Genomic DNA, 24,448 nt, shown 5'->3' on the forward strand with positions numbered 1-24,448 from the left:
CACCCACCTGGAACCCCGGAGCTTCACTGTGCAGCCAGGGCCCCCAAAGTAACTGGATATAGTACACTGCTCTGCTCCAGCACACCCAGAATGCCTAAGAAACGATGGAAGTGCATTGCAGCGTTTAGATAAATTCACTGTGCAGTAATGGCTCTCATCTTGGCTCCACGGAACTCAATCTCTAAGCCAAGTCAGGCTTTGTGGAGCTTTAAGTCACTCACTCGATACCAGTTCTGCCCCCAAGTTCTCAGTTCTAGTGGCCAGGTTCTGGGATGGAAGGAGTTCTTAAAAGGCCCAGAGTAGTTCCAGGCCTTCTCTATTGGCTCCTGAGTTCCTAACCGTCTCACCACTTTAGATTGTTTCCATCTCGGGCACATTTAAAATAATATGCAAACTTTAACAAGGAATAGAAGCCCCATTGCTATACAATATCAAGCAAAGTCCATTTCTGCTCCCTCCTGAACTGCCACGATTAACATTGTTCCCAAAAGGTCAACTTGATATTTGCTTTGTCCCTTTCTGAAAGAAGCACTTGTATCTGCTTGTCTTCAAATACCTGCAGGTCATCTAAGAGGAAGTCCGCGGTGTTTTTCCTTTTGGAGGACCTGGTCATTTGTTTACATACAATCTCTTTAAACCTTCACGGCTGCCGGTGGAGGGTGGAGAATTCATGATTGTTCATGCACTTCCTGGGCTTCACGCTCCATTTAGGACAGGTCAGCAGTGACCCAGGTGAGCCTGGTCAAGTGCCAGTTCCACTGGTCACAGTGAGAGTGCCATTTCGCCTCCACCACTCTAATGTGGTAGCGGCAGTTGAACTTGCTGTTAAGTCCTACAGTCCTCTTGGGTAGTTAGACTAACTATAGCCTTCAGAGGTAGCCAGTGGTGGAAGAGTGGGTAATGGCTGTAAGGGTGTGGCAGAGGGAGCCTAAAGCTAGTTGACCATACACGGAGCTGACAACACTGCCAGGCCACCCACTCAAAAGCTGGGTGAGTTTATTTACAGAGCTTGTCACTGCCTCGAAGCTTCACTTTGGTCACCTCTACTATCAAGGGAGAAAAACCATTCCTCGGGCTTTTCTTAAAGGAGGGTTAAACCTGAGGTGCGTTGAGAAATGATCAGTGACTGACTTGTGGGGTGGGGAGAGGCCCTTGGGTAGTGCTTGCCAATTTCCTCAGCTCACGTGCCCCTGCCTGAAGGAATAGTCTTTTCTTGTCCTATCTAGGCTTTTGCTGCCTTCTTTGGCTCCCAAACCTGGCTTTCAGCACTCTTCCTGTGATTGCGACTCTCTGAACACTTTTCAGTCTTTCCCCTAATCCCGGAGGATAAAATGAATACCTTTTAGGTCCTTTTTTCCCCCATCTCTCTCCACCCTCGCACTTCCTTCTTCTCAAGCTCACAGCAAAATTACTAGATTTGGAATGTATGCTTATGGGATAAATGAAGGGGTGACTGGAAGCTGACATTAGCAACAGTAAGGCGGGGCCTCGGGTGCCGACCTCTTAAAGCCGCAGAGCAATAAAGCATCGTGTTTTGATAGTGCCTGCAGCAGCCCCTCCTGCAATGCATCCTGGGATCTGCAGGGAAAAGCAAGACATTCTGGCAGAATCAGCCCTCCCCTCAGAGACCGGGTATGCCTCTGTTTTTTTAGCATTTTCCTGGGGGAATGAAGAAGTTGATGTAGGAATCCGAGGAGCCACAGACTCGGCTGCAGGCATCTTGGTTTCTGGAAAGCTCCTACCTGCATTTGGCCCTTTAGACTAGTTGCTTACCTACTTTTCTCATTTAGCCATTGTGAAAGAACCTGTGCTCAGCTTCCTTCTAAGACATATGGAAAAGAAACAATAGATGTTTAAGTAAGCTTTTTAGTCCTGCCACATAATACAGGCCAGCAGTTGTGCCCACGTGCTAAGAAGGGGCAGGGCCACTGGGAAAGTTCACATTCTCATGGGAAGTGAAAGTGAGTCACATTGCTGTTTCTGTCATGTGACAGCTGTGGGACAGAATCAACTCACTGAGCCTCTGCTTCCTGCTGATAGGGTGACAAGCCTGGTAGCTTATACCTGTAAACTCTACCATCTGGGAGGCTGAAGCTTGTCGGAATTATAAACCGAGAACCCTGTCAAATAAATCGAAACAGTCAAACAGGGGTGATAAGAGATTTTTCTTTACTAACCACTTCCAATGTGACTGGTCCTGTTCTAGCAGCGCCCCTCAGCCAGAAACCCCAGAATTTCAAAATGGCAGCTGCAGCTTTGTCCGTGTCAAATGGTACCGGAGCTTCTTTGCATCTTTGCTGTGGGTCATAAATGCAGCCTTTGGAGGTTGGTTTGTAAATTATCTTCGCATTTTTTTTATTTGTTTTGCTTACTTGACCTCCATTAGTTTTCTGGAGAGAATCTCTTTATGTTGCCCAAGCTGTCCTTGGACACATAATACTCCTAACTGTCACAAGTGCTAAAAATACAGGTTGGCGTGCAGCGCATGTCCAGTGAGGGTTGGATATTTCATTCTTGAACACATTCTAAATAAGTTCTCTGATACACATTTGGAAATATTCTCTATTCCTTAACTTTTCATTTTCTTACCAATGCTTTTGTTAGGAGCAAAGGCAATTGATTTTGAAATTGAACTTGTCAATGCTTTCTTTTTGGGGGTATGACTTCAGTGACACATGTATGAAATACTCGCTAGCAGGATGGGGTGTTATATGCCTGTTATCCCAGTATTTACAAGGCTGAGTCAGGGAGATCACCAGTTCCAGGCTAATCTAGGCTTAATAGAGCAACTCTGTGTCCAAAAGAAATAAATTGTTCTAACCCCTCCCACCAGAGACAGAATTATTTTCTCTTCTGTTCACTTCTACAAATTTTGTGGTTTTTTGTTTGTGTCTGCAATGAAGTTTTAATATTTTTATTCTTAAAAATGTTATACATGTATAAAATGAAATATCACATTTAGGCCCATTCCCCCACTCCAAATTTCCCCCCATCCTCCTCAATTGCTCTCCCTACCAACATCATATATTTTTAAATAACTTTCCAAGTCCAGATAGTGTTGCCTACACGTATGGGTCTGGGGCATCCACTAGTGTATGGGAAACAAACCTCCTTGTGACCACACCCTAAAAATGAATGAATCTCCCTCCCACAGCAACTGTCCACTGCAATAGCTCCTCGGGAAGAAATAGGACCTCGAGATCATCTACCCCATCTATGACAGAATTTTGTCTAGCCTCGTGTTGTACAGATCTTGTGCAGGTAAGCACAGCTGCTCTGAGCTCATGAATGCACTTACCCTGTCACTCCCAGAGGGAAATATTTCACGGCACCCCTCCATGTCTTCTGACTCTTACATTCTTTCTGCCCCCTCTTCCTTGATGTTTGATGTTGGAGCTTATTTCTTATGTGATATGAGATATGGATTTAAGTTATGAATATTTATATACCTTGAATTTCCTGAAAAATATTAAACTAATACATAGCATCAGTTTTTTTTTTAAAGAATATCAAGATAGTGTGAACTTAATGGTATACCAAACCTAGAACCCTCCTAAGCATGAGCCCTAAGCCACTGTTATGGCACAGTTAGGAAGCCATTCCTGAGCAGAAAGAGCACATGTACCCTAGAAGTCTGGCTCCAGATTGCTACGTTAATATTTGTGACATATGGCTGCTTGGGGAAACATTTGGGAAGTTGAAAGTAGGGTTATGCATCCCTGGACTGAAGAAAAATGCAGAAATGGAAATATGTAGAGGAATTAGCAGGGGGGAACTCTGACCCTCCTGGCTGAAGTATTGCTTACTTAGAGGAAGTAGAAGCGCTGCAGATAGAACTGGCTTCAACCAGCAGCACCAGAACTTCTTCTTTGTCCTTCTCCTGGGGGCAAGAAGTGCTGGCAAGTTCAGAAGCAGGGAGTGGCCTAGGCACGAGTCATGGATGTAGCGCTAGGGGGCAGTGTGGAGCAGATCTAGTTAGAGCAAAGGCTCCTTGGAGTCAGTTGTTAAAAAGCCTCCCAGGGGCCGATATAGAAAGCAAGCACAGTAGAGGCAGGACAATGACACGAAAATGACTTTGTTCTCTTTCTGGATAGAGCCGATTGGGGAGGGAAGAACATTTATCATGCATACTACTGGCTTGCATTTTTGTTTGGTAGGACATTAAGCCTTTCTGGGGGTACCACCCACGACATACAGGTTATGCCTTTGAGATAGCAATGTCAGTCCCAATCTCCAGGAAGTAAAAAGTCTTTGGGAAGAAAACAATAAATAAATAAATAAATAAATAAATAAATAAATAAATAAATAAATAACATACAAACAAACCAAAATAAAGCAACCTCCCCTCCAAAACATACCAAAACAAAGCAAACAATACATGCACACACATATCACATACAACACCAATTAAAGTTCCTTAGAGGAACAGATGTTAGTGGTCATAAACTCAGCCATTTCTCAATTTGGTTTCCCCCTACACAAATAATCCCCTTTTGATTTTTAGAGGCATAGTCAGCTCTCTGCTTCTGTTCCTTGCATATAATTATGTCACATAATAACAGTAACAATGGAAAATGCTGATGCAAACAAACAGTGCGATTAAGAAAAACAAAATCAGAGAGAAAATAAACTTTGCAGATAGCTCCAAGATATCTCTCTCAAGCTAGCTAGCTAGAGCAGAAACACAGCTGCCAGGGTTCAAGTCCCAGTCCCCATTTACCAGTGTATGATTTGGGGCACGTCGGCAGCAAGCTTCCTTCATAAAGCATGGGTAATCTCAATCATCATGCCATCTGCTTCTGAAGGTAAGACAAGAGATTTTTTGATTAGCCTCTAGCATACAGTAAGCAGAATATAAATATCAGTACATTGACCTTGAATGACAGTTACATTCAACAGTATCTCATTTAAAAATATCACATGACTATCGTGTGTGTGTGTGTGTGTGTGTGTGTGTGTGTGTGTGTTCCAAGATGGATGAAATATACAGTGAACACCAGGTTGGGGGAAACCTTATGACTGCCTTAGAAGCCTAGAAAGAAGAGCCCCGTGCTGCTGCCACTGGGACTAACAAACAGGATCTCTGGCACAATATGGGGAACCTGAGGCCAAAGGGAGCAGGAGCTCCATGCCTAGACCTGTTTTTGGAAGAAATTCTCTAAATTAATGAGTTGGCTCTTCATAATTCAGGGGTCCTGCAAGCCCAGTTCAGTTAGATGCTTTGTTTTCAAAAAGCATCATTGATGTGAGCTGATGTTGCTATTCCAAAAGACACAAACCTGTGTTAAGACTTGACCTACCACTGAGGAGACACAGTCCACTACGAGGGACAAAACAAATGGACACAAATGGCAACAACTAGAACAGCTATCACCACAGAAGACTTGTGTTGGCGAGTGAGGACATCATCATGGTTCTTCATGTTCATTGAGAACACACAAAATGGATGTGTTTTGTTTTATGTTATTAAATCTCAATCAAATTGACTATAAGAGATAAGACAGAAAGGAAGTGAATTGCCCTGTTAGCACATTGCCTGCCACATAGTGGGCTCTTGGGAATACTTTGATACATGAACCATTCAGTCAGACAGCAAGGCTAAGGCTGTGCACGGTGCTTGGAACTCATAGGCTTCCTTTCATCCTCCATGTTGTCCAACAGCACAAGGCAGGGAAGCAGAAGGAACCCGGAAGTATGGGTCAGAGGTTGGGAGATGAGATCGTACCTCTGCCCTGGGGTCTCACTTTTTTTCCAGTCTCCCCCTTCCTCCACCACCACAGGTATCCTTCCTTACATCACCCTTCTTCAGCACCCCATTGGAACTCACTGGGGGAGACCTAGAAGAAGTCTGTGGAAACTACCTTCTACAGACACGGCTAGCTGAGCAGGCTGGCTAAGAGATGAGGAAACCAAGAAAACCGCAGCCCCTTGTCTGCAGGGGCACCAGCACAGAAGCCTTTTGCTGAGCCTAGGACCTATTTCTGGCCTCACTGTTTGTCCTCTTACAAATCACGTACCATGTGCCTTACCTCCTTGCTCAAAGGTGAGATGCTGGCTGCCTAGTGACATCCTTCCATGGCTTTCTGGGGCATGGGACAAGAATGAGTTCACAGAAACAAATGAACGCAAAAGGAACAAAATCGGGCACTTGGATGAATGAGCTCTTGTGTAATGATGCTGCAGCCTGGCCACCTGTGCTTCTAAGTCAAGAAAACCCTCACAGAGTATTCAGACACATACATACACACCTTCCCCACCTCAATGAAAACAGAAAGCAGTCCACCAAAATGTAATGTTCTGCACCATATTACAGGAAGTAATCTAAGGAGTAGCTGGTGAAATGAGGATGGTCTTAATGGGGTCTAGATGGGTAACAGTAAGTGTGAAAGGTACATTCTAGAACAGAGTCTGATGCATGGTGGCCCAAGGGTTCATTTACTTTAGGATTGTTCAGAGCCACAGGTATCACAAGAACTGTCTGCCTGCCCTTTAAGAGCACAAGTTCCTTTACTTGCAAATAAGCAGGAAGTCCCCCTCCTTGGGTTGGGCCTCTGGGCGGTGCCTTTCACTTCCTTCCAAAGGTGTTTTCCTCCTAAACCCCAAGCACCAGGGTCACATTCTGTTACTTTCACAGGCCTACCCAACTGCCCTTGGCTGGACTTCGTGGAAAGTTTCTCGATCAAGAAAAATAAATACTATTTTTTTAAATGCATGAAAGGTGAAGATAAAACATAAAAATAATATTTTACACCAATATAAAAGTAATACTAAGTGTTTCTGGTACAAGTGCTAAGTTTTATAAGTGAAATCTCCACTCCTTTTTCCCAGGATCATATTGTTGGTCATTCTTGAAATTCTCTTGTGGAGAGCTGGTGAGCAGTATTCAGTGAGCAAAGGTGCTTGGTGACAAGCCTGGCGGCCTGACTTTGGAACCCCAAGACCTGTCAACATGGTGGAAGTGAGGAACTGACTCCTGGAAGTACTTGTCCTCTGGCCTCCATATGTAGTACATATGCTCAATATACTCACATGCTCACACTTAAACACACACACACACACACACACACACACACACACACACACACTCACACACCTATATCCAAGTGAGCCTTCTGTGTCAGTGTTTATGTGAGCACTGTGTGTGTGTGTGTATGTATGTGTGTAACATAGTAGTAGTTAGTAGTAGTAGTAGTAGTTGTTAGTAGCAGTAGTAGTAGTAGTAGTAGTAGTAGTAGCAGTAGTAGTAGTAGTTAGTAGTAGTAGTAGTAGTTGTTAGTGGCAGTAGTAGTAGTAGTAGTAGTAGTAGTAGCAGCAGTAGTAGTAGTAGCAGTAGTAGTAGTAGTAGTTGTTAGTGGCAGTAGTAGTAGTAGTAGTAGTAGTAGTAGTAGCAGCAGTAGTAGTAGTAGCAGTAGTAGTAGTAGTAGTAGTTGTTAGTGGCAGTAGTAGTAGTAGTAGTAGTAGTAGTAGCAGTAGTAGTAGTAGCAGTAGTAGTAGTAGTAGTTGTTAGTGGCAGCAGTAGTAGTAGTAGTAGTAGTAGTAGTAGTAGTAGTAGTAGTAGTAGCAGTAGTAGTAGTAGTTAGTAGTAGTAGCAGTAGTTGTTAGTGGCAGTAGTAGCAGTAGTAGTAGTAGCAGTAGCAGTAGTAGTAGTAGTAGTAGTCATAGGAACTCCTACATATATGGAAGCTAGAGGTTTATGGTTGGGTCACTTCCTCTCTACTTGATTCCTACAGGCAGAGTCTCTCTGAACCTGGAGCTTTCTTACTAGCTAGACTGGTTGTCCAGCAAACTTCCTGTCTCTACCCACCACCCACCCCCAGTAGTAATCAGGATAGTCCAAAGGCCCTGGCTCCCACCAGTTTTCCAAATTGGTTCTAATTCTTCTTAGCTATGATTTCCCAAAATACTAAGCTAGCAGAGTAGAGGGGAAATTTCAAGCTGAGTCTCTCCAGCTAAAACTAATGTTGCCGGATATGAGTTCGATGCCAGGTTACTGGAAGACCCCTTGAATGTGTAAACACTGCAGGTGGGAACAAAAGGAAAACAAAGGAAGAGCATCTCCAACCTCCTCCCTTTGCTCTTTTGTATGGCTACAGTAAATGGAATGAACCTATGGCTTTGTGACTTGCTATGCTGGGAAGCATTCTCCCACCAAGTAGAGGGAGTATATCTGCAGGCCCCGTGGTCTACTTTTAAGATAAACAAGACCATTTTGTGCCCAGCAAACAGGTTAATTCCAGCTGTTGCGTTCAGTCTCTTCTAAAGAAGTCCTCAACAGCCCAATTACTTTAGAATTTCTTTAGGGGGAAAAACCTTATTAGAGTAGTTATCATGGGTGTACTTCGTAAATAAATATTTTCGGAGTGCTTTTTGACATTTCACCTTTGAAAGTTTTCCCTTTTGGAGAATCCTGGGATGTCAGATTATAGCAGGGTTCCTTATAAGGTGTTATCCAGGGGTTTGGGGTGGGTGGGGTGCCTTCACTCCCATGCACAATCTCATTGGTATTGGTGCATGGTGGGAGAATATTTCACCACCATGGAGATTATAACAAAAACTCCCATAATTCCCAAACACCATGTAGGAAATAGGGAAATTAAAAGTCTTGGGGCTGGAGAGATGTATCAGTTGTGTTAAGAGCATTTTTTTGCTTTTGCAGAGGATCCAGGCTCAGTTCTCAGCATACATGGTGGCTCACATTTATCCTTAACTCCAATCCTAGATGGTCTGACACCCTTTTCTGACCTCTTCCAGCACCAGGCACCAGGCACCCATGGAATACACTACATACATGCAGGCAAAACACCCGTATTCATAAAACAAAAAAGAGATAAATCTTTATAAAAGATTAAAAAGCACGTCTCAAGCTATTGTAGCTTTCTGTGAAGAAATTCAACAATAACACCTTCATACAGTGATCAATGTTATTTTTTAATATTTCCAGTAACAAAATAAACGAGTCACTCTACTTCTGGTTGTAGACAACAAGAAGGTCAAAGCATCCTTCATGCCTGCGTTATTTTTGCCCTCAAAGAAAACACACAAATTTAATCACGAGGAAACATCTATTAAACATAAATCAAAAGAAATTCCATACAACAGCTGTCCTATTGTCAAAAATATTAATGTCATGGAACACCAAGAGAGCCCAAGGAAGTTCTATATTAAAACATATCAACAGGATATAGCAATTAAATGTTTGCATGATCCTGAATTGGAATCTGGATGAGACAGAAACTGTTAGAAGGACATTATCAGACAAAACTTGAATATGTCTGTAGATTAGATCACAGTATTGTAGCACAAATAATTTCCTGGCGCACATAATTTTACCAGTGTCCATGCTGTGGAATGCCTTTATTGTTAGTCAATGTGCATCTAGGGATGTGAGGTGGGGTGGTAAATGATTTCATATTCACAGCTTCTTTGGAAATGGTTTTAAAAATAATACATAGGTAAGTAGGTAAATAAAATGGCTGGCAAAGGAAAGCAGTAAAATATTAAAACTTGGATGTCTGTCCGAGGCAAAGAACATGCAGTCATTAATTATCATTGAAGTTTTTCTATACGTTTGAAATTATTCCAAATGATTTTTTTTACATAGTCTGGTAATTCCAAACATGGTTTGTGCTACAAACAAATAACAAACTAGGCCTAATTACCAAAGGAAGACAAACCAGTAAAACTGCAGAAACCAGAGGCAAAGAAGCCAAGCAACAGAGATGGCTCAGTGGGTAAAGGCACTGCCACCAAGCTTGAGGACCTGATTCTGATCCCTGGGGTTCAAGTGGTGGAAGGAGAGAATTAACCTTGCAGGTTTCCCTCTGACTTCCACACATACACTGGTGTGTGTGCATACAGACATACCCTAAATATATGTAAAACAATAAAAATGCATAAGTTCTATCTTAACAAAAAGTACTTCTCACCTATTTTCATGACCTAACCCCTTTCCTGGTGGTTTTAACACTCTTGTGCACAAGAGTGATAATTCAGTGTGTATTTTTTTTCAATTCTCTCTCACTACAAAATTTAAATTTCTTTCATCCAACTGATTTACATCCACTACCCAGTAGGCAGGTAATGATCTTTACCCAGCTCAATCCCCAATGGTTGTTTCTCTCTCTGGAAGTCAAAGCCAGAGAAACCTATACCCGGAAGGTCCTCTCTGGGTTGCCTCCCTTTTAATACTCTTGTTGTGGTGGTGGTGGTGGTGGTTGCTTTGGAAAATTGGATATAGCATTTTTTTGTGTATAACCTTTTTTATATATACATTATATAACAATGAACCATTTTGAAGTAGATGGCTCTCATTAAGTATACTTGTGTTGGACAAAAATTACTTCTACCTAGTTTTAAACCATTTTTATTGCTCCCACAGTAAGCCTTGAATCCATTACAAGGTCATTTTCCATTCTTCTCAACTCTTAGATCCTGTTAACTACTGATACACTTATTGCTTCTGGGTTTTTAGAGACTGGATGATTAATATAAACAGAATCATACAATATGTGGTCTTTGTAACTAACTTTTTTCCACATTGCATAATATTTTCAGGTTTGGCTATGTTATAGTAGGCTTCAATACTGTATATCCTTTTGGGTAATGCTGGAAATTGAACTCTAGGCCTTGCTACTAGAATGAGCTATATCGCTAGCCCTTCATTTATTTATTTGAGACAGTCTCACTCACTATACAGCCCATAGTGGCCCCTTGAAATCAGTATGTAATCAAGACCGATCTGTCTTTACCTGGGATTATACTTGGAATATATGGTAATTCAGTGCTTAATCTGAAGACTAAGGTTAATCTTAAATCTTTAGTTGAATCTGAGGTGGAATTCAGGAATTAATGTGTCTGTTGATTTCAATTGTCCCTATCATCCTTCCCAGTTCAGATCATGTGGACCTGGCTGTAGATTGCACATTCTGGTAAGTAACTCAAGTAGCCTCTTTTTGTACTTTCCTTTACAATGAGTAGGGCTCCGATGTATAATTTCTACTTTAGATGCAAAGACAAATGCCACAATAGAGTATGATACCTCCCCTAGGAACAGGTATCAGAGAGACTCAGTGATCGGAGTACAGAGGCTAGGAAAGGCTTGCTTTCTCACTGACCATACATGTCTGTCAATGTCTGCACACACGTAAGCTGAGAGCTGCGGGTCACCCTTAGACAGGAAAAAGAAAACAGCCAAAAGGAAGAGAACTTGTGTCTACGCACTAAAAAACCCTAGGGACAGGTAATGGCTGGTCTAGGTCATCAGCTTCAAGCGTCATGAGGCTAAATTGAATCTTTAAATAGAGGGGAGAGGCTAAGACATTCTGTGCACACAGGTTAGCTGTTACAATAGCACAGAATGGGTGGAAGGTGAGGAGCCCAAAAACCTTCCAAAAAAGGCAATCTGAACTGCAAAGCAGGACGAGACAACCCAAGAACCTCCCTTGAAACCACTGGAGGTCCTGTAAGGAAGTTCCTTTCTCATAGGCATTAAAAGACCAGGATTTTCTGGAGTGGGGGTAGGGTGTGTGTGTGTGTGTGTGTGTGTGTGTGTGTGTGTGTGTGTGTCTGTGTGTGTCTGTGTCTGTGTCTGTGTCTGTGTCTGTGTCTGTGTCTGTGTGTCTGCATACATGTTGGCATGTGAGATGTGAGGGTACATGTTCATGCACACATGTTCTATGCTATGCACAAATGTGACTCAGCCCCAGGTAACCAAGGCTGAACCTCAACTGAAGAGGAAAATAAAAAGGTGACAAGAATGATGAAGTAAGGACACAAACACAGAGTAACTTCTAAAGTTCTGACCGCCAAGTCAATGTGTGCTTGGACTTCACATTGTGTTTAATTTAAGAAGCCCATTTTTGTGCTTGTGCTTTCAAACATGTTTTCTACTTTCCTAAATAATCTTTTCCCATATCGCCACCACTCGTGGCTGTGAACCAACAAGAACAGGATGTTTCTGCAGCTGGGCAGCATGGGTGGCTGTGGCCAGGTCACTGTAGGCAAAAAGAAAGAGGAGATGAACACCGGGCTCATCCTAGATATAGGAGAACAAGGTCGTGAGTGGCACTGGAGACACACAGGAATCTACAAGCTGAAAGATTGGCTTCATAACACAGGGAACTCTGTAAAGAAGGAACTTGTGGAGCCTCTACATGAGATCATGAAGCATTTCAAGATGGCAGCAGTATACTACTGTTCGTCAGGGTTTGCTGAGTGCAGGGTCCAATCTAACACAGGCCACAAACCCAGAAACCCAGCCCCAAACAAGCTAATGCTTTGGACAGCATTCTTCTGAAATATGAAGCAGCTATCTGCTGCTTGAACTTGCTTTCCTCGTCATAAAGCCAGAGTGCTACCTTTTGCTAGGAATATGGAAATTATATCCCCCCCACCAGTGTGAGTGAGTGTGTGTGTGTGTGTGTGTGTGTGTGTGTGTGTAAGTATGTGCTGTCATTCTTTAGACATTATCTACCTCGTTTTACATTTTGGTTGTTGTTATTGATTTTTGTTTTTTGAGCAGGGTCTGTCACTGGCCTGGAAATTGTAACATAGGGTAACCTGGTTGGCTAGCGCATACCAGGGATCTGCCTGCCTCTACCTCTCCTATGTTGGGATTTTATTCGTAAGCACCACCACACCTATCTTTTTATGTGGGCTTTGGGAATTGAACTCAGGTCCTCATGCTTGCAAGGAAAGCACATGGCTGAATGCATCAGCCCTGGGAATATGAATATATATATATATAATACATACATGTGTGTGTGTGTGTGTGTGTGTGTGTGTACATATATACATATTTCACAGAAAAGGTTTAACAGGACTGAGGATAAAGTTTAGTGGTAGAGTTGCTGCCTAGGACTTTTTAAGGCACAGGGTTGGAATCATAGCAGGAAAAAAATAAAACAACCACAACATCAACAAGTTGAAACCAAGTTTTCACACCCATAGCTGAGCATGGCCTATAATGCCTCCAATCCCAATGGCTAGAATCACAAGCGTATGATACCACTGGTAGCTTATAGTAACTATAATTTAATAACTTAATTATTTAAACTTCAAGTATGACTGTGAACCAGACATGTGTCTGTGATCCAGGGAATCCAGAAGTCAGAAGAGGGGGTCAGATCCCTGGGGACAGCAGTTATAATTGAGTCACCATGTGGGCACTAGGAATCAAACCCAGGCCTTCTGGAAAAGCAGCCAGTGCTCTTAGCTACTGAGCTATCTCTCCAACCCAGATATCTATATTCCGAAGTGTTGTTTTTTATTTGTTTTGAGGTACTGAGGACTAAACCCAGGACTTTGTACATGCTAAGTATATGTCCTACGGATGGGCTCCTCCTGAGCCCTATACAAAAGCCTTAAGCACAGTAAGTTGGAGGATTTATAGACCTAAGATACAACTATATATCTTTATTTCTAGCCTGTCTACAAAGCCAGTCTGAAGACCTTAGCATGCTAGAGAAACCTAGCATTTAAATGAGGCCATTTCTAAGGCAACTGCTCTAAGTCCCGACCACATTACTGGGGTTGCTGTATGATCTTAGCTTAGTGGGTTAGTTAATTTCTCTATACCTCCTCCATCTACAAAGTGAGGGAAATAACAGGCTTCCTTAGCAGGTCTTCTGGGATACAGCAGGGAGAACTCCCAGTATACAGCAGACAGTCAGAAAATGCAGGCTCTTAACACTGCTGTTATTATGGCCATGCTCACAAGCAGTCTCATTCTCCAGCCTGTTACCTACCTTCCTTTCAACAACATTTCCTGCCACTCTCTTTCCTCCCATGCAAGTCCCTTGCCAAACCAAAATTACTACTCACTGCCCTCTGCAAGACTCAAAAGATTCTACATTTTTCAACCGGCTGCCCTGGCTATTTGGAGACTGAGTAACCACTTGGAGGGGATGTTGTAGAGGCAAACTCAAGCTGCAGAAATTCCTTCGGATCAATGAAGGGGACAGGGCAATTAGCAATGCTGCACATGCCTGGGGTGGAGGGGGTGGGGTGTGGGGAGCTCTTGGTTTCCTCTGTGCACACCGGTTTTCTTCTACTCATTTTTTTCTCACACTGGCCGAGGGAGCCCTTTGTTCCATCGTACTGGAGCCACAATGTGGAGCTGCCATGGGTGAGAATGCTAGACAATGCTAGAGAAAGATCTCTTTCAGCGAACCTAGTGGCGGGAGTCGAAGGAAGGACATAGACTTATAACAGAGGAATGTTTACTTTAGCTTAAATTTTCTGAGCCTCAGTTTCTTTTGGAGTAAAATGAGGAAGTCAGAAACCAGTGCTTAGGATGAGAATTGAATCCTATTTTATATGCAAAGGCTTCAGTGAGGTACAAAAGCTAGCAAGGACTTGATTTTGAAGATCCCTTCCCTCCTTTGTCCTTTCATCTTCTGTTACCAAGGGACTCTAGGCTGTTCACGGGGATTAAGCTTCTCCCTGTACAAGGGGGGAGGGGTAACTGTAAAGGAGGGTTTGAAGGGAAGGTGGCAATTGGAGGAACCCCAGGGGAGTGTGGGCTGCATGCAGGTGGAGCAGATGGTCCTGAACTCGGATAAAAAAGAGTGGGATTTGAACAAGCAAAGAGCTGAGAGCCCTCTACCTTCCCTGTCCCCAGGCTCCTCCTCTTTTTCCTTCTTATTACTGCTCTGGCCAAAACTAAAAAGTTAAAGATCATAGGACCATTTTCATGAGCTCAGACTTCTATGGGCTGTCACTCCATCATTGGAAATGGACACGACTTTGGCCCAGGCCCACACTGGAAAGCAAAAGAAAACAAAGCGCCTGCTCATGCCACTTCCTGGTTCTGTGGGGCATGAGCTTCGACAGGGAGGGGCCACTTTGTTGGGTTTCTCCCAGGGTGCCATGGCCTGTGAGCTGAGAGAGGCAAGGCGGTTGTGAGGTGGGCTCTTCGCTTGCCTTTCACTGAAAGGCCCCAAGAACAGAATCCACCATGCAGCTGAAGGGACCAGGGCCTCTGAAAGCAACCTTTTTTTTTTTTTTTTTTTTTTTTTGCCTCTTCACATCCTTGTCTTTGTCACTTAATTGGAATTGAAAACTCCCACCTCAGTGGTTTTTGTGCCCAGTATATGCTAATCTACTTATAAATGCTTCCTTCCCTGAAGCAGCAATTATCCCTGACATCTGGAATATTAATGCTAAGTAGATTCAACTGTCTGAGATGTAAACCGGTTATTGGAGTCATCTGTTAAGGAACTGATTTCAAGTACTGAGACTCAACTGAAGCAGTGTGATCGTGGTTAATTGAGCAAATACTATCTTCTAGGTGTCAAGAAATATACTGGTTTATTACCCAGGCTGGCCACAAACTCCACTCTGGATGACCTTGAATTCCTAATCCTCTTGTCTCTGCATCCTGAGTGCTTGCATTGCAAGCATGTCGTACTATTTTATGTCACACTAGAGATGGAACGTAGGCCTTGGTGTAGTCTAGGCACGTGCTCTGCCAAGTGCCACAAAATACCTAATTTTTGCTAATAATTCATTAGAGAAATAATATATTCACATATTAATTATGTAGAAATATACAAAGAAATATATACATTTCCCTTTATAGAGACACAATGACAAATTACTTGAGGTTTTTGCTAATGGCAAATGCGAAAACATTTATTCTTTTCTTCTCAACTTTCTATTTTAAATAAGAACAGGGCAAAATGCTCGCTTTTGGAAGTTTGGTCCCAAGAACTTGATCTTTCCACAATTCCTACCACTACTTAACACCAATTGTCCACTTTCCAGAGAGGAGTTAAACGAATAATGGACAAGAGAAGCCCAACACTTTGACAGTCCCTTTTATTTGCATTTCATTCTATCTCTATCACCCTCAGTTCCCCGGGCAAGTTGCTTCCTCTCTTACAGCCTGCCTGTTCTTTTTCAGTCAGCAGCTAAAATAATCTGCCTGCTACATTGTTATGAAAGTAGAAAACTCTAGATGTTTACAGAGTCCACTCTTCAATCTCCTCTGGCCGCATAACTTCTGTAAAGGCTCATCTTTCCTAAGGCAAACAGGCAACCAGGGTCAAGGCTATGGCATTCCTTTGACGTAGGAAGACACAGAGGCAGGGACAGCTGAGTGAAGGGACATGGAATCCAATGACCCACCAAAATGGTGTCAGTGTAACTGCAGAGGCCAAGCAGAAGAGGTCAGGAATGCATCCCGCAAGATCCGTTCTGTGTTTCAACAATGCAGTAAACTCCCTTCTAGTGAACACGGGGAGAGAGGGGATGTGTTACCCGAGAGGTGACATCTAATGCACGCTCAAACAGGTCCAGGGCCCATGCAAAGGGCAGAAAGGCGGTCTCCCAAGTAGAGCATTAACTGGGAAACCACATGGGTCACCTGCTCCTGCCTACCCCCATCTCCTTCCTCCTAAGTAAAAAGAGAAGTAGATGAAGAAATGGGGAAGTCCAAGCTGCCCCAGCAGTACCAGTTTAGGGTCCTTATAACACTTGACTCACTGCCAGAGAGGCAAAGCCTCTGTCATAAAAAATGCTTAGCAAAGGCTTTCTGGAAACATCCCTCCAGAGCACAGAAAAGGAGAAGAAATGTTTTATAGTTCTCGATGTCTCCGAAATAATCCCAAGGATGCTTTTTAATATCCTACGTAGCTTCTTCCTATCACCTACCACTTGCAGGCACAAGCTTGGTACCTGCAATTACTTTTTAGTAGCAAGTAGGTCCCTGGTACTCGCCGACTCAGGTGCCATTTTGAAACCAGCACCTCTCTACCTGAATCGTCCACATGTGTTGCTGAAAACCTTTCCCTCAAAACCTAGCTCGCACTTCTGTTTCAATCCTGATAGTAAAGCTAAAGGATCTTGTGATCTTCGGGAATCCGTGGCTTTCATTAGAAATCACTTTTAATTGATGAAAATAAAACAGAAATGAACTTCCTTATTGTCAGTCAACAGCAAAAGTTGAATTTGATTTAATTTTTAAGGGGCAGGCTGTGCTCTCCATAAAGCTCCCAATTAGCTTACACCTAGCAAATGTTAGTTAACTCGATTGCTCACAGAAATTACAGCAAACAATATAGATGCTGCAATGCTAAAACTTTTCTTTTAAAAATCCACCCAGGGTTCCTTTATCACCCTCTCATATTAAGGGGGAAGACAAGCGAGGGAGACAAAGAGGGCCGGGTGGGGCGGGCGAATGCGGTCCACTGGTCTGAAAGCTGAGTCATAGGAATCAGACCCCACCAGCCCTTGTACGCGGGACACCGCACCCTATGATGCGGGCGTTGGCTGCAGACAAAGCCGGTTTCTAAGTAAAAAAATGTCTGTCCCCTTAGGTGCCACTCGGGACCTTAGTTATCACGCATTAATCCTTAAGAACAGGTTTGGGCGGCTATTGCAAAAGTTCAGGATAATAAAATAGACGTCAAATGGGGGAAGGGGCATTTTGAAGGCGTTTGTTCCGTTTCTAGTTCCGCCATCGATGTGGTTCAAGGGCCCTGGTGGATGGGGATGTGGGGGTTGGGGAGGGGGGGGGTCCGACAGGCCTCTGAACGCCCTTCCGGAGACGCGGCGTGAAGGAGTTAAGCGGGACAGCGGGTGACATCACCTCATTTGCATATGAGCGCGCATAAAACGGCGCTCGCCGCGCCCCTCCCGACAGTCGGCAGCGGCCTCTGAGCAGATCGTCTCTCCTTGTTCGCCCAGCTCGCTCAGGTGAGCCCCAGGGCCCCTTCCTTCTATCCTTCCCTGCCTCTCCGGCGGAGGCGCTTGCCTCATCCTTAAAGCGAAGTCCAAGGGGTACTTCCAGGCAAGGTTGTTTCGGGGGACCGGGGCAGGGGGTATCTGAGTAACGGGAAGGGAAATCGATGATAAGAAAAAGCCCCCCCCCAAAAAAAATCGGGCATTCTGCTGCGCAGCTTAGAGGGGAATTGGTTTTTTCTCCTCGACCCTCTCTCCGAAGTGTTTTCCTTTACTTAACTGGCTGTAATTAATCAGAAATAGAAAGATCCTTTGTTCAAACGCTCTGCATTCCCCTTAAACGCCTGATGGCTTCGAGGGCTGTTATCTGTGGCAGGTTTAACCTACCCGGCCGGCCTTTAGCGTGAAAATTGGGAAGCCCTTGCAGAGGAATGTATGCAAAGGCGGTCAAATGGCCCCTGCATGCAGATCAAGATGCGTTTGCGAGAAGTGGGGAGGCAGCTTTGTGTGCCGAGGCTGCATTGTTGGGCAGGAGGAGGAGAGGAAGCGAGTAGGGCGGTGGTCGGCAGCTGGCGGCGTCAGCTCCCTCGCCTTTGTGAGGAGGAGAAAGCTGGACCGCCTGGTATCTTTTGGGGAGCCAGCCCCGTTTTGCGACCTTGGCTCTATTTTAAGAGATTTTACTAGACTTTTTCCTCTTAAACTGGAAGTGGCTTCGTTCTATCCCAATTTTAATTTTTCAACACTACAATGTTAAGATTCCGCAATGATGAATTTTATTCTACGGAAATACCTTTGAGTATTTCCACCTTCACTCTTTGATTCTTCACTTTGAGAATATTAAGGGGGAAGATTTTTTTTTCCTATAGAAAGACTAAGGTCTTTAGCGAGGAGTCAACAAGGCAATAGGATTTTAGGCTTTGGGGTTTCGGGCGCGCGCGTTTGGGGTGCTTTCAGAACTGGGAGAGGCGAGGGTGGGTTCCTCTTTCTTAGCTTTGGTCTTCGTTTTGTACCTGCAGCTCCTTCCAGCAACCATGTCTGACAAACCCGATATGGCTGAGATCGAGAAATTCGATAAGTCGAAGTTGAAGAAGACAGAAACACAAGAGAAAAATCCTCTGCCTTCAAAAGAAAGTAAGCTGTTCGCCCTCGCCCATTTTCAGAGCCGGCTGGGCGGGAGCAGAGCGGGAGCTGCAGTCGGGAGGAGGAAGGGAGGGGCCGCGGGGAGGATGGGGGGTTCGGGGGAGGAGCCGACAGTTGATGATGATGAATATGGCCTGCAAAGGTTAATTAAAAACTGTTTTGCAGCCAACAAGCGCCGGGCTTCAGTGATTTAATAATGGAATATTTATTATTCTGTTATGCAAATACATTTATTGGGTAACTGCTTTGGTTGAGTATGTCTTGCTCAGCGTGGCTACTATGTATCCTTCTAGAAATTTTATAAGATGAAAAGAGATTTTTTTTAAATGAACATCGTGTCATTTTAGACGGTGCTCTAAGCCTCCATCTTTTTTTTTTCTTCCACAGCAATTGAACAAGAGAAGCAAGCTGGCGAATCGTAATGAGGCGAGCGCCGCCAATATGCACTGTACATTCCACGAGCATTGCCTTCTTATTTTACTTCTTTTAGCTGTTTAACTTCGTAAGATGCAAAGAGGTTGGATCAAGTTTAAATGACTGTGCTGCCCCTTTCACATCAAAGAATCAGAACTACTGACCAGGAAGGCCTCCCCCCGCCTCTCCCGCCCACCTGCTGGCCTGGCTGGCAGAGAGGGAAAAGAACTTGCATGTTGGTGAAGGAAAAAGCTGGGTGGGAGATGGTGGAATTGAGAGTAAAATAAAGATGTCTTGCAGGATATAAAATGCAGTTTAATCAGAGTGCCATTTTTTTTTGTTCAAACGATTTTAATTATTGGAATGCACAATTTTTTTAATATGCAAATAAAGTTTTAAAACCTGGCTGGCATGTCTGTTTGGTGTCTGGAAAGGGGTAGTTACATGGGTGATAAACCTTTGCAAAGCTGCCTGCCTCTTGGTCACTGGGACATAGAAGTGACAAACTACTTTGGCATCACAGCGCTGGGTTAGTCAAGGTATATGAAATACCTTGTCTATAGCAAAAGATTGGGAGGTCTCATGCAGATGGTGAATTCCTAATGGATTACATGAAAGATTTAATGAAAATATCTGAAGTTGGTATAGCTGCCACTGTTGGAAGAAGGGGACTGTGGAATGAAAGGGCGGGGGCAGGGCATGAAGGGCCAGCCTGAGGAACTTAAATGTAGTTAAAACCTTTTATGAGTTTTGGTAAGCCAACATTGAATGTATTGCATATCACTCAAAACAAAAGTTGGTGGTGCTTCGGAACATTAGCATTAGGTATCAAAATGAACTTGGCTAACCAACTATCTGGTATTGAATGAGCGGAATTTAGGGCAACCCTGAAAGGTAAAAATAAAGATCACATTTTAGTATTTGCTTTAGAAAGGAATTTAGAGTTTGTCCTCGTCTAGTGGCCAGTTTGCAAATCAAGCTCAATATTTAAACTCAGCTTTATAAAAGTCAAGTTTACCCTTAAATGATGATTTGAAGTTGCTGAAATCCTAATAAGGAACGCTTGGGCTTAAAGGACAAATGCAGGACAGGTGAAACCTGGGCCAGAAAACCATCGGCTGACCCAAAAGGCTTGAGTCCTCCCTAATCTTCAGTCATCAGAACTATGTATTTAATTGGTGGGTACAAGCAAAGCCCTTGTTCTGGCCAGGCCACAGTGTGTAGAATTAGAAGGAAAACAAGCTATCAATTTTAAACAATAAAATGAAGGTACTTGAAGCTCCTTGATGGATGGCCCTGTTCTGCACGAAGCTTGCCGATCTATTAAGCCAAATACAACAATATTTCAAGGTCACTAGCTCACTTACTGTCTCAGCACGGCTAAAACACACAAAGCAATGTCCCCAGGAGGAACTTTTCTTCTAAAAACGAGCTTGTGAAAATACCGGTTCGTAGGGTGGGTTGGGCATTACTAAACCCAGTTGATTTCCTTTGCTCAACACTTCCTTTGAGAAATGCACATGAAACCACGGACCTGTGGTTTAGACAATCAAGGAGACCATCAGTGAACGGGTCTTTATTTGCCTATCAGGGGTAGGATGCATGGACGTGTCGGCCACAGCTCATTCATCCTGTGGAGAGGAGACTGAGACAAAGGTTCTGGAGGTAGCAGTCCTCTAGCCTTAACATTTCTTTGCTCACCTACAAGGCCATTTAATGAAACTGTTCAAACCACAAAGAGAAAACAGACACATGCAAATTCTCGCTGTGTGCATTTCCTAAAGGATGAAAGATGGAAAAAAATTAGAAACGAAATCCACAAAATTCCAGGGTTCCTCAATTTAAAAAAGGATAGGGAAAGGGATGGTTCGGAAAGGTCCATGATGGAAAATATGGCCTTTCTGTCCCAGGGAGACCAAGACAAAATGTAGTGAGGACAAAAAGGCAGAGTTAGAAATCTAGGCCTGGGCTTATAGCTCTATTGGCTGAGTGCTTACCTAACAGGCATGAAGCCTGAGGTTTGATTCCTAGCATTGCATTAAACCTGGCATGGTGGTGGAGGCAGGAGGATCTTTCAAGGCCACTGTCAGCTGCACAGGGGATTTGAGGCCCAACTAGGGTACAAAGAACCCTTTCTCAAAGTAACAAAAATGAAAGGAACTTAAAAATGACTGAATGCTGCTGGCTCCTTAGTGTGAGAAATGGGTGCAAAGTCAAAAACAATTGCCCACATCATGAGATACTGGAATTTGGGTAAAATGCTACTTGAATAGAAGAGAGTCCTTTGCCGCTGTTTTGTTGTCGTTGTTGTGATCATGGTGGGCTATTCTTACTGTTATGATTTTTTAACTCTTTATTTGATGAAGCTTTCTGTATTCAGGAGAGACTCTTTCAGACAGGCTGAAGGTATTTAAGAATCAGCTTGGGAGTTTATGTTTCTGCTATCCGAGCAGAGCACTTACGGTTGCAGGTGTTTGCAGAGATGTTGAAGGAGAAAAGAAATGTATCATTAGTACTAGAGAAAGGATGTTTCAATTAGAGACTCTTGTTACCACAACTTTGACTAGTCTCCTCCCAGCAGGAATCAGGCCAAAGGACCTTGCGTACTCTCCAGGCAAACTGAACCTGGTGGTGCATGCATGCAATCCAGGACTTGGTAGGCTAAGACATGGGGATCAACCTAAGTTCCAGGGCATTTTGGGTGACATAAAAAAAAACTGTCTCTAAAACAAAATGGAGTAAAAACAGGCCACGGAGTTTTGCAGTTCTGTAAACTTTAAACCCAATCAAAATGAATAAAACAGAACTAGAAAAGAAGAAGCTCACTGAAAGACCCATGGATAGGAGCTGTTTTCAAATCTCACCAAAATTTCAACTATTTTAACTGTGCATGTTCCAGTCCTTCTAGTAGATGGACGTTTAAAATTACTTTTCGGGAGAACAACACACTTGTTGGTGGTGTGTGCAAAAGGACTGAGCAAGTGTAGAAGTAGAAGGCACGTGGGCAGACGGTCTGACACGCACACAGCCTCTCAGCGTTGTTACCAGGCTTCTTTCAGCCCTTCTAGGAGCCTCTAGGTTTTGTTGCCTATGCACGCATTGAAGAATCTGTTTATTTCTCCCAGAGAAGCATAATTCCTCAAGACACAAAAAGGAGTTTGTTTCTTTTTTTTTCTATTTCTAAAAATATGAGTGCTATTCATGCTTACTAGAAAGAATACTGCATTTTGGAAACTGTGTTACAGCCAAAAAAATAAATTAAAAAAAAATCGTGAGTCTTCCTTAGCTCAAAATGTACGTTTAAACATTTTCAATAATATAGAGAGCACCAAATGTTTCATTTTCCACAGCAGCCCTCACGGGCCTAGTGTGAAAATAAGAAAAGCAGAGTAAGTACTTTCTTTGCCCTCACCCCACTATGTTCAGTTTTATACTGTGTTATTTGTAAAATTTTAAGAGTTATTTGTAAATTATCTCTTCATGACCAGCTTACATTGTAGTCTAACAGAAATAAACACACCATTTAGGGACTTATCTATATTTTATTGGTGTATAAAGAAAAAGGACACAATTTCAAGCTTAAAATACACATGTAGAAAGAACTGAAACTTGAACTCATCGGTTTATAGTTCCTTGGGCATTTGCAGTCTTCTCTAGACACATTGACGTGTGGGTCCTGCTCTCCTCAATTGTGTGCACTGGGCTGAGCATGCTACTTTCATTGGTTGTGTATTGTGTATTCTTTCCTGTTTAAATGTCTCATGTAGTAAGGGAAACATTAGGTAGAGCTTTGCTCCTTAATTGATGGAGACTTCATGCAACGTGCTTGCTTACGAGTACTTTTGAACATGTGATTAATAGTCTAGATAGCACTATTATATGTGTGCTTTTTTTTTAGAAAAAATCATCGTTTAATTTAAAGAACACCATCAGAATATATCTGCAAGACTGCATTGTCAGTTCCTCCAGAAGAAGAGGAGGAGGAGGAGGGGAAGGAGGAGGGGGAGGAGGAAGAGGAAGAGGAGGAGGAGGGAGAGGAGGAGGAGGGGGAGGAGGAGGAGGAGGGGGAGGAGGAGGGGGAGGAGGAGGAGGAGGAGGGGGAGGAGGAGGAGGAGGAGAAAGAATAAAAAAAGAAAAGCACCATGGAAATCATGTTTATTAGAAGGCCAGAGAAAAATAATGATGAGATTTAGCTTAAAAAATTCTAAGATTCTTGAAGGGCAACTTACTTCAGAGTGGAAGAAACCTAAGGTCATTTTAAATATCGTATATGTAGGCTTCTTTCATTGAATATCATGTACATTTAAAGGGACTGTTATACAAAATTTCTTTCTTTTCCTTTTCTACTTTTTTCCTTCTTTTCTTTCTTTTATATTTTTTGATAAGGTCAATTATTTGTTTCTGCCAACTCTAACTCCTTCAAGTTGCCAGACAAAAAGTATTGGAATATTTTATTTAGTTTATTTACATGTCTCTTCTCGGATTTCTCTAATGCACACAGTTTCTTCTATACTTTCCAACACTATTTAAATATTAGCCGTAAACATTTCATCTCCTGTGAAACTCTGTCATTTCTTTTTTTTACTTACATTTTCTGATCCAGGCTGTGCTGGTAAGTTCCATGATCTCCTCGGTGGCATTTTATTTTGTTTTGTTTTGAGACCAATGTCTCACTATTTAGTTTAGGTTAGCCAAGATCTCTCTGCTTCAGCCTCCCCAGAACTGAGATTTGAAACATCACCATGCCTGACCCTTTAAAATATCTCCCAAAAGGACATATTTAGAAAGCTTTGAATACTAACTTGCCAATGACTTTGGTTAAGCTGATTTGAGTCTGTAACTACAGCCAGCAACATCTTCCCCACACTAAGCCAGAGTGATGCATCATTACTTTATTCTAACAATATTTACTGATATCATGTCGAGTAGTTTATTTGCCTCAGACTCATAGGTAAAAAGCCGTAGTCCCTGTCCTTGTGTATCCTCCATTAATTAGAAGATACTGTTTTCATTTAAGTTTGAGTGGAGAAAGCAAAGCCATTGCTCCCTTGAATTTCCATGTTTCAGGGGTTGAGGCAGAAATATTAGGGGTTCTAGGCCATCCTGAGCTATATAATGAGTTTAAAACCAGCCTGAGATAACACGAGACGCTGTCCTAAATAAGTAAATAAATAACAGACTGGTAAGATGGCTCAATAAGAGAATGTGGACA

At 43.0% G+C, this 24,448-nt stretch overlaps 2 protein-coding genes across 10 annotated transcripts; both read left to right on the forward strand.

Annotated features, from left to right (window-relative positions):
- The first annotated feature begins 759 nt into the window (after positions 1-759).
- LOC134484016 (uncharacterized) lies at positions 760-11,383 on the forward strand. Of its 9 annotated transcripts, none has more exons than XM_087601162.1 (5): positions 760-990; positions 1,542-1,632; positions 2,210-2,325; positions 3,155-3,261; positions 6,829-10,503. In XM_087601162.1, exons 2-5 carry the CDS (start codon positions 1,565-1,567, stop codon positions 6,850-6,852), a joined length of 315 nt encoding a protein of 104 aa, XP_087457288.1. In that variant the 5' UTR covers positions 760-990; positions 1,542-1,564; the 3' UTR covers positions 6,853-10,503. The 9 variants fall into 9 exon arrangements, 5 of the variants coding, with proteins under 5 accessions (XP_087457288.1, XP_087457286.1, XP_087457284.1 ...); XM_087601160.1 differs by having other exon boundaries at positions 798-1,103; positions 2,207-2,325; positions 6,829-10,501; XR_015646954.1 differs by lacking the exons at positions 760-990; positions 2,210-2,325; positions 6,829-10,503 and adding exons at positions 1,026-1,103; positions 10,890-11,383.
- Positions 11,384-17,639: 6,256 nt separating this feature from the next.
- On the forward strand, positions 17,640-19,641 carry Tmsb4x (thymosin beta 4, X-linked). Its single transcript, NM_031136.2, has 3 exons — positions 17,640-17,697; positions 18,699-18,813; positions 19,210-19,641. The coding sequence occupies exons 2-3, from the start codon at positions 18,714-18,716 to the stop codon at positions 19,242-19,244; spliced, it is 135 nt and encodes a 44-aa protein (NP_112398.1). The 5' UTR covers positions 17,640-17,697; positions 18,699-18,713; the 3' UTR covers positions 19,245-19,641.
- The last annotated feature ends 4,807 nt before the right edge of the window (positions 19,642-24,448 follow it).

Source organism: Rattus norvegicus, chromosome X, assembly GCF_021556685.1.
Source record: "Rattus norvegicus strain SHRSP/BbbUtx chromosome X, alternate assembly SHRSP_T2T, whole genome shotgun sequence".
NCBI lineage: Eukaryota > Metazoa > Chordata > Mammalia > Rodentia > Muridae > Rattus > Rattus norvegicus.

Coding starts and splice junctions, on each gene's coding strand:
- LOC134484016 (XM_087601158.1), top strand. CDS start 1,565: ATGCATCCTGGGATCTGCAGGGAAAAGCAAGACATTCTGGCAGAATCA. Junction 1,633..2,206: donor GCCCTCCCCTCAGAGACCGG/GTATGCCTCTGT, acceptor GTCCTGTTCTAG/CAGCGCCCCTCAGCCAGAAA. Junction 2,326..3,154: donor CATAAATGCAGCCTTTGGAG/GTTGGTTTGTAA, acceptor TCCCTCCCACAG/CAACTGTCCACTGCAATAGC.
- Tmsb4x (NM_031136.2), top strand. CDS start 18,714: ATGTCTGACAAACCCGATATGGCTGAGATCGAGAAATTCGATAAGTCG. Junction 18,814..19,209: donor TCCTCTGCCTTCAAAAGAAA/GTAAGCTGTTCG, acceptor TTTCTTCCACAG/CAATTGAACAAGAGAAGCAA.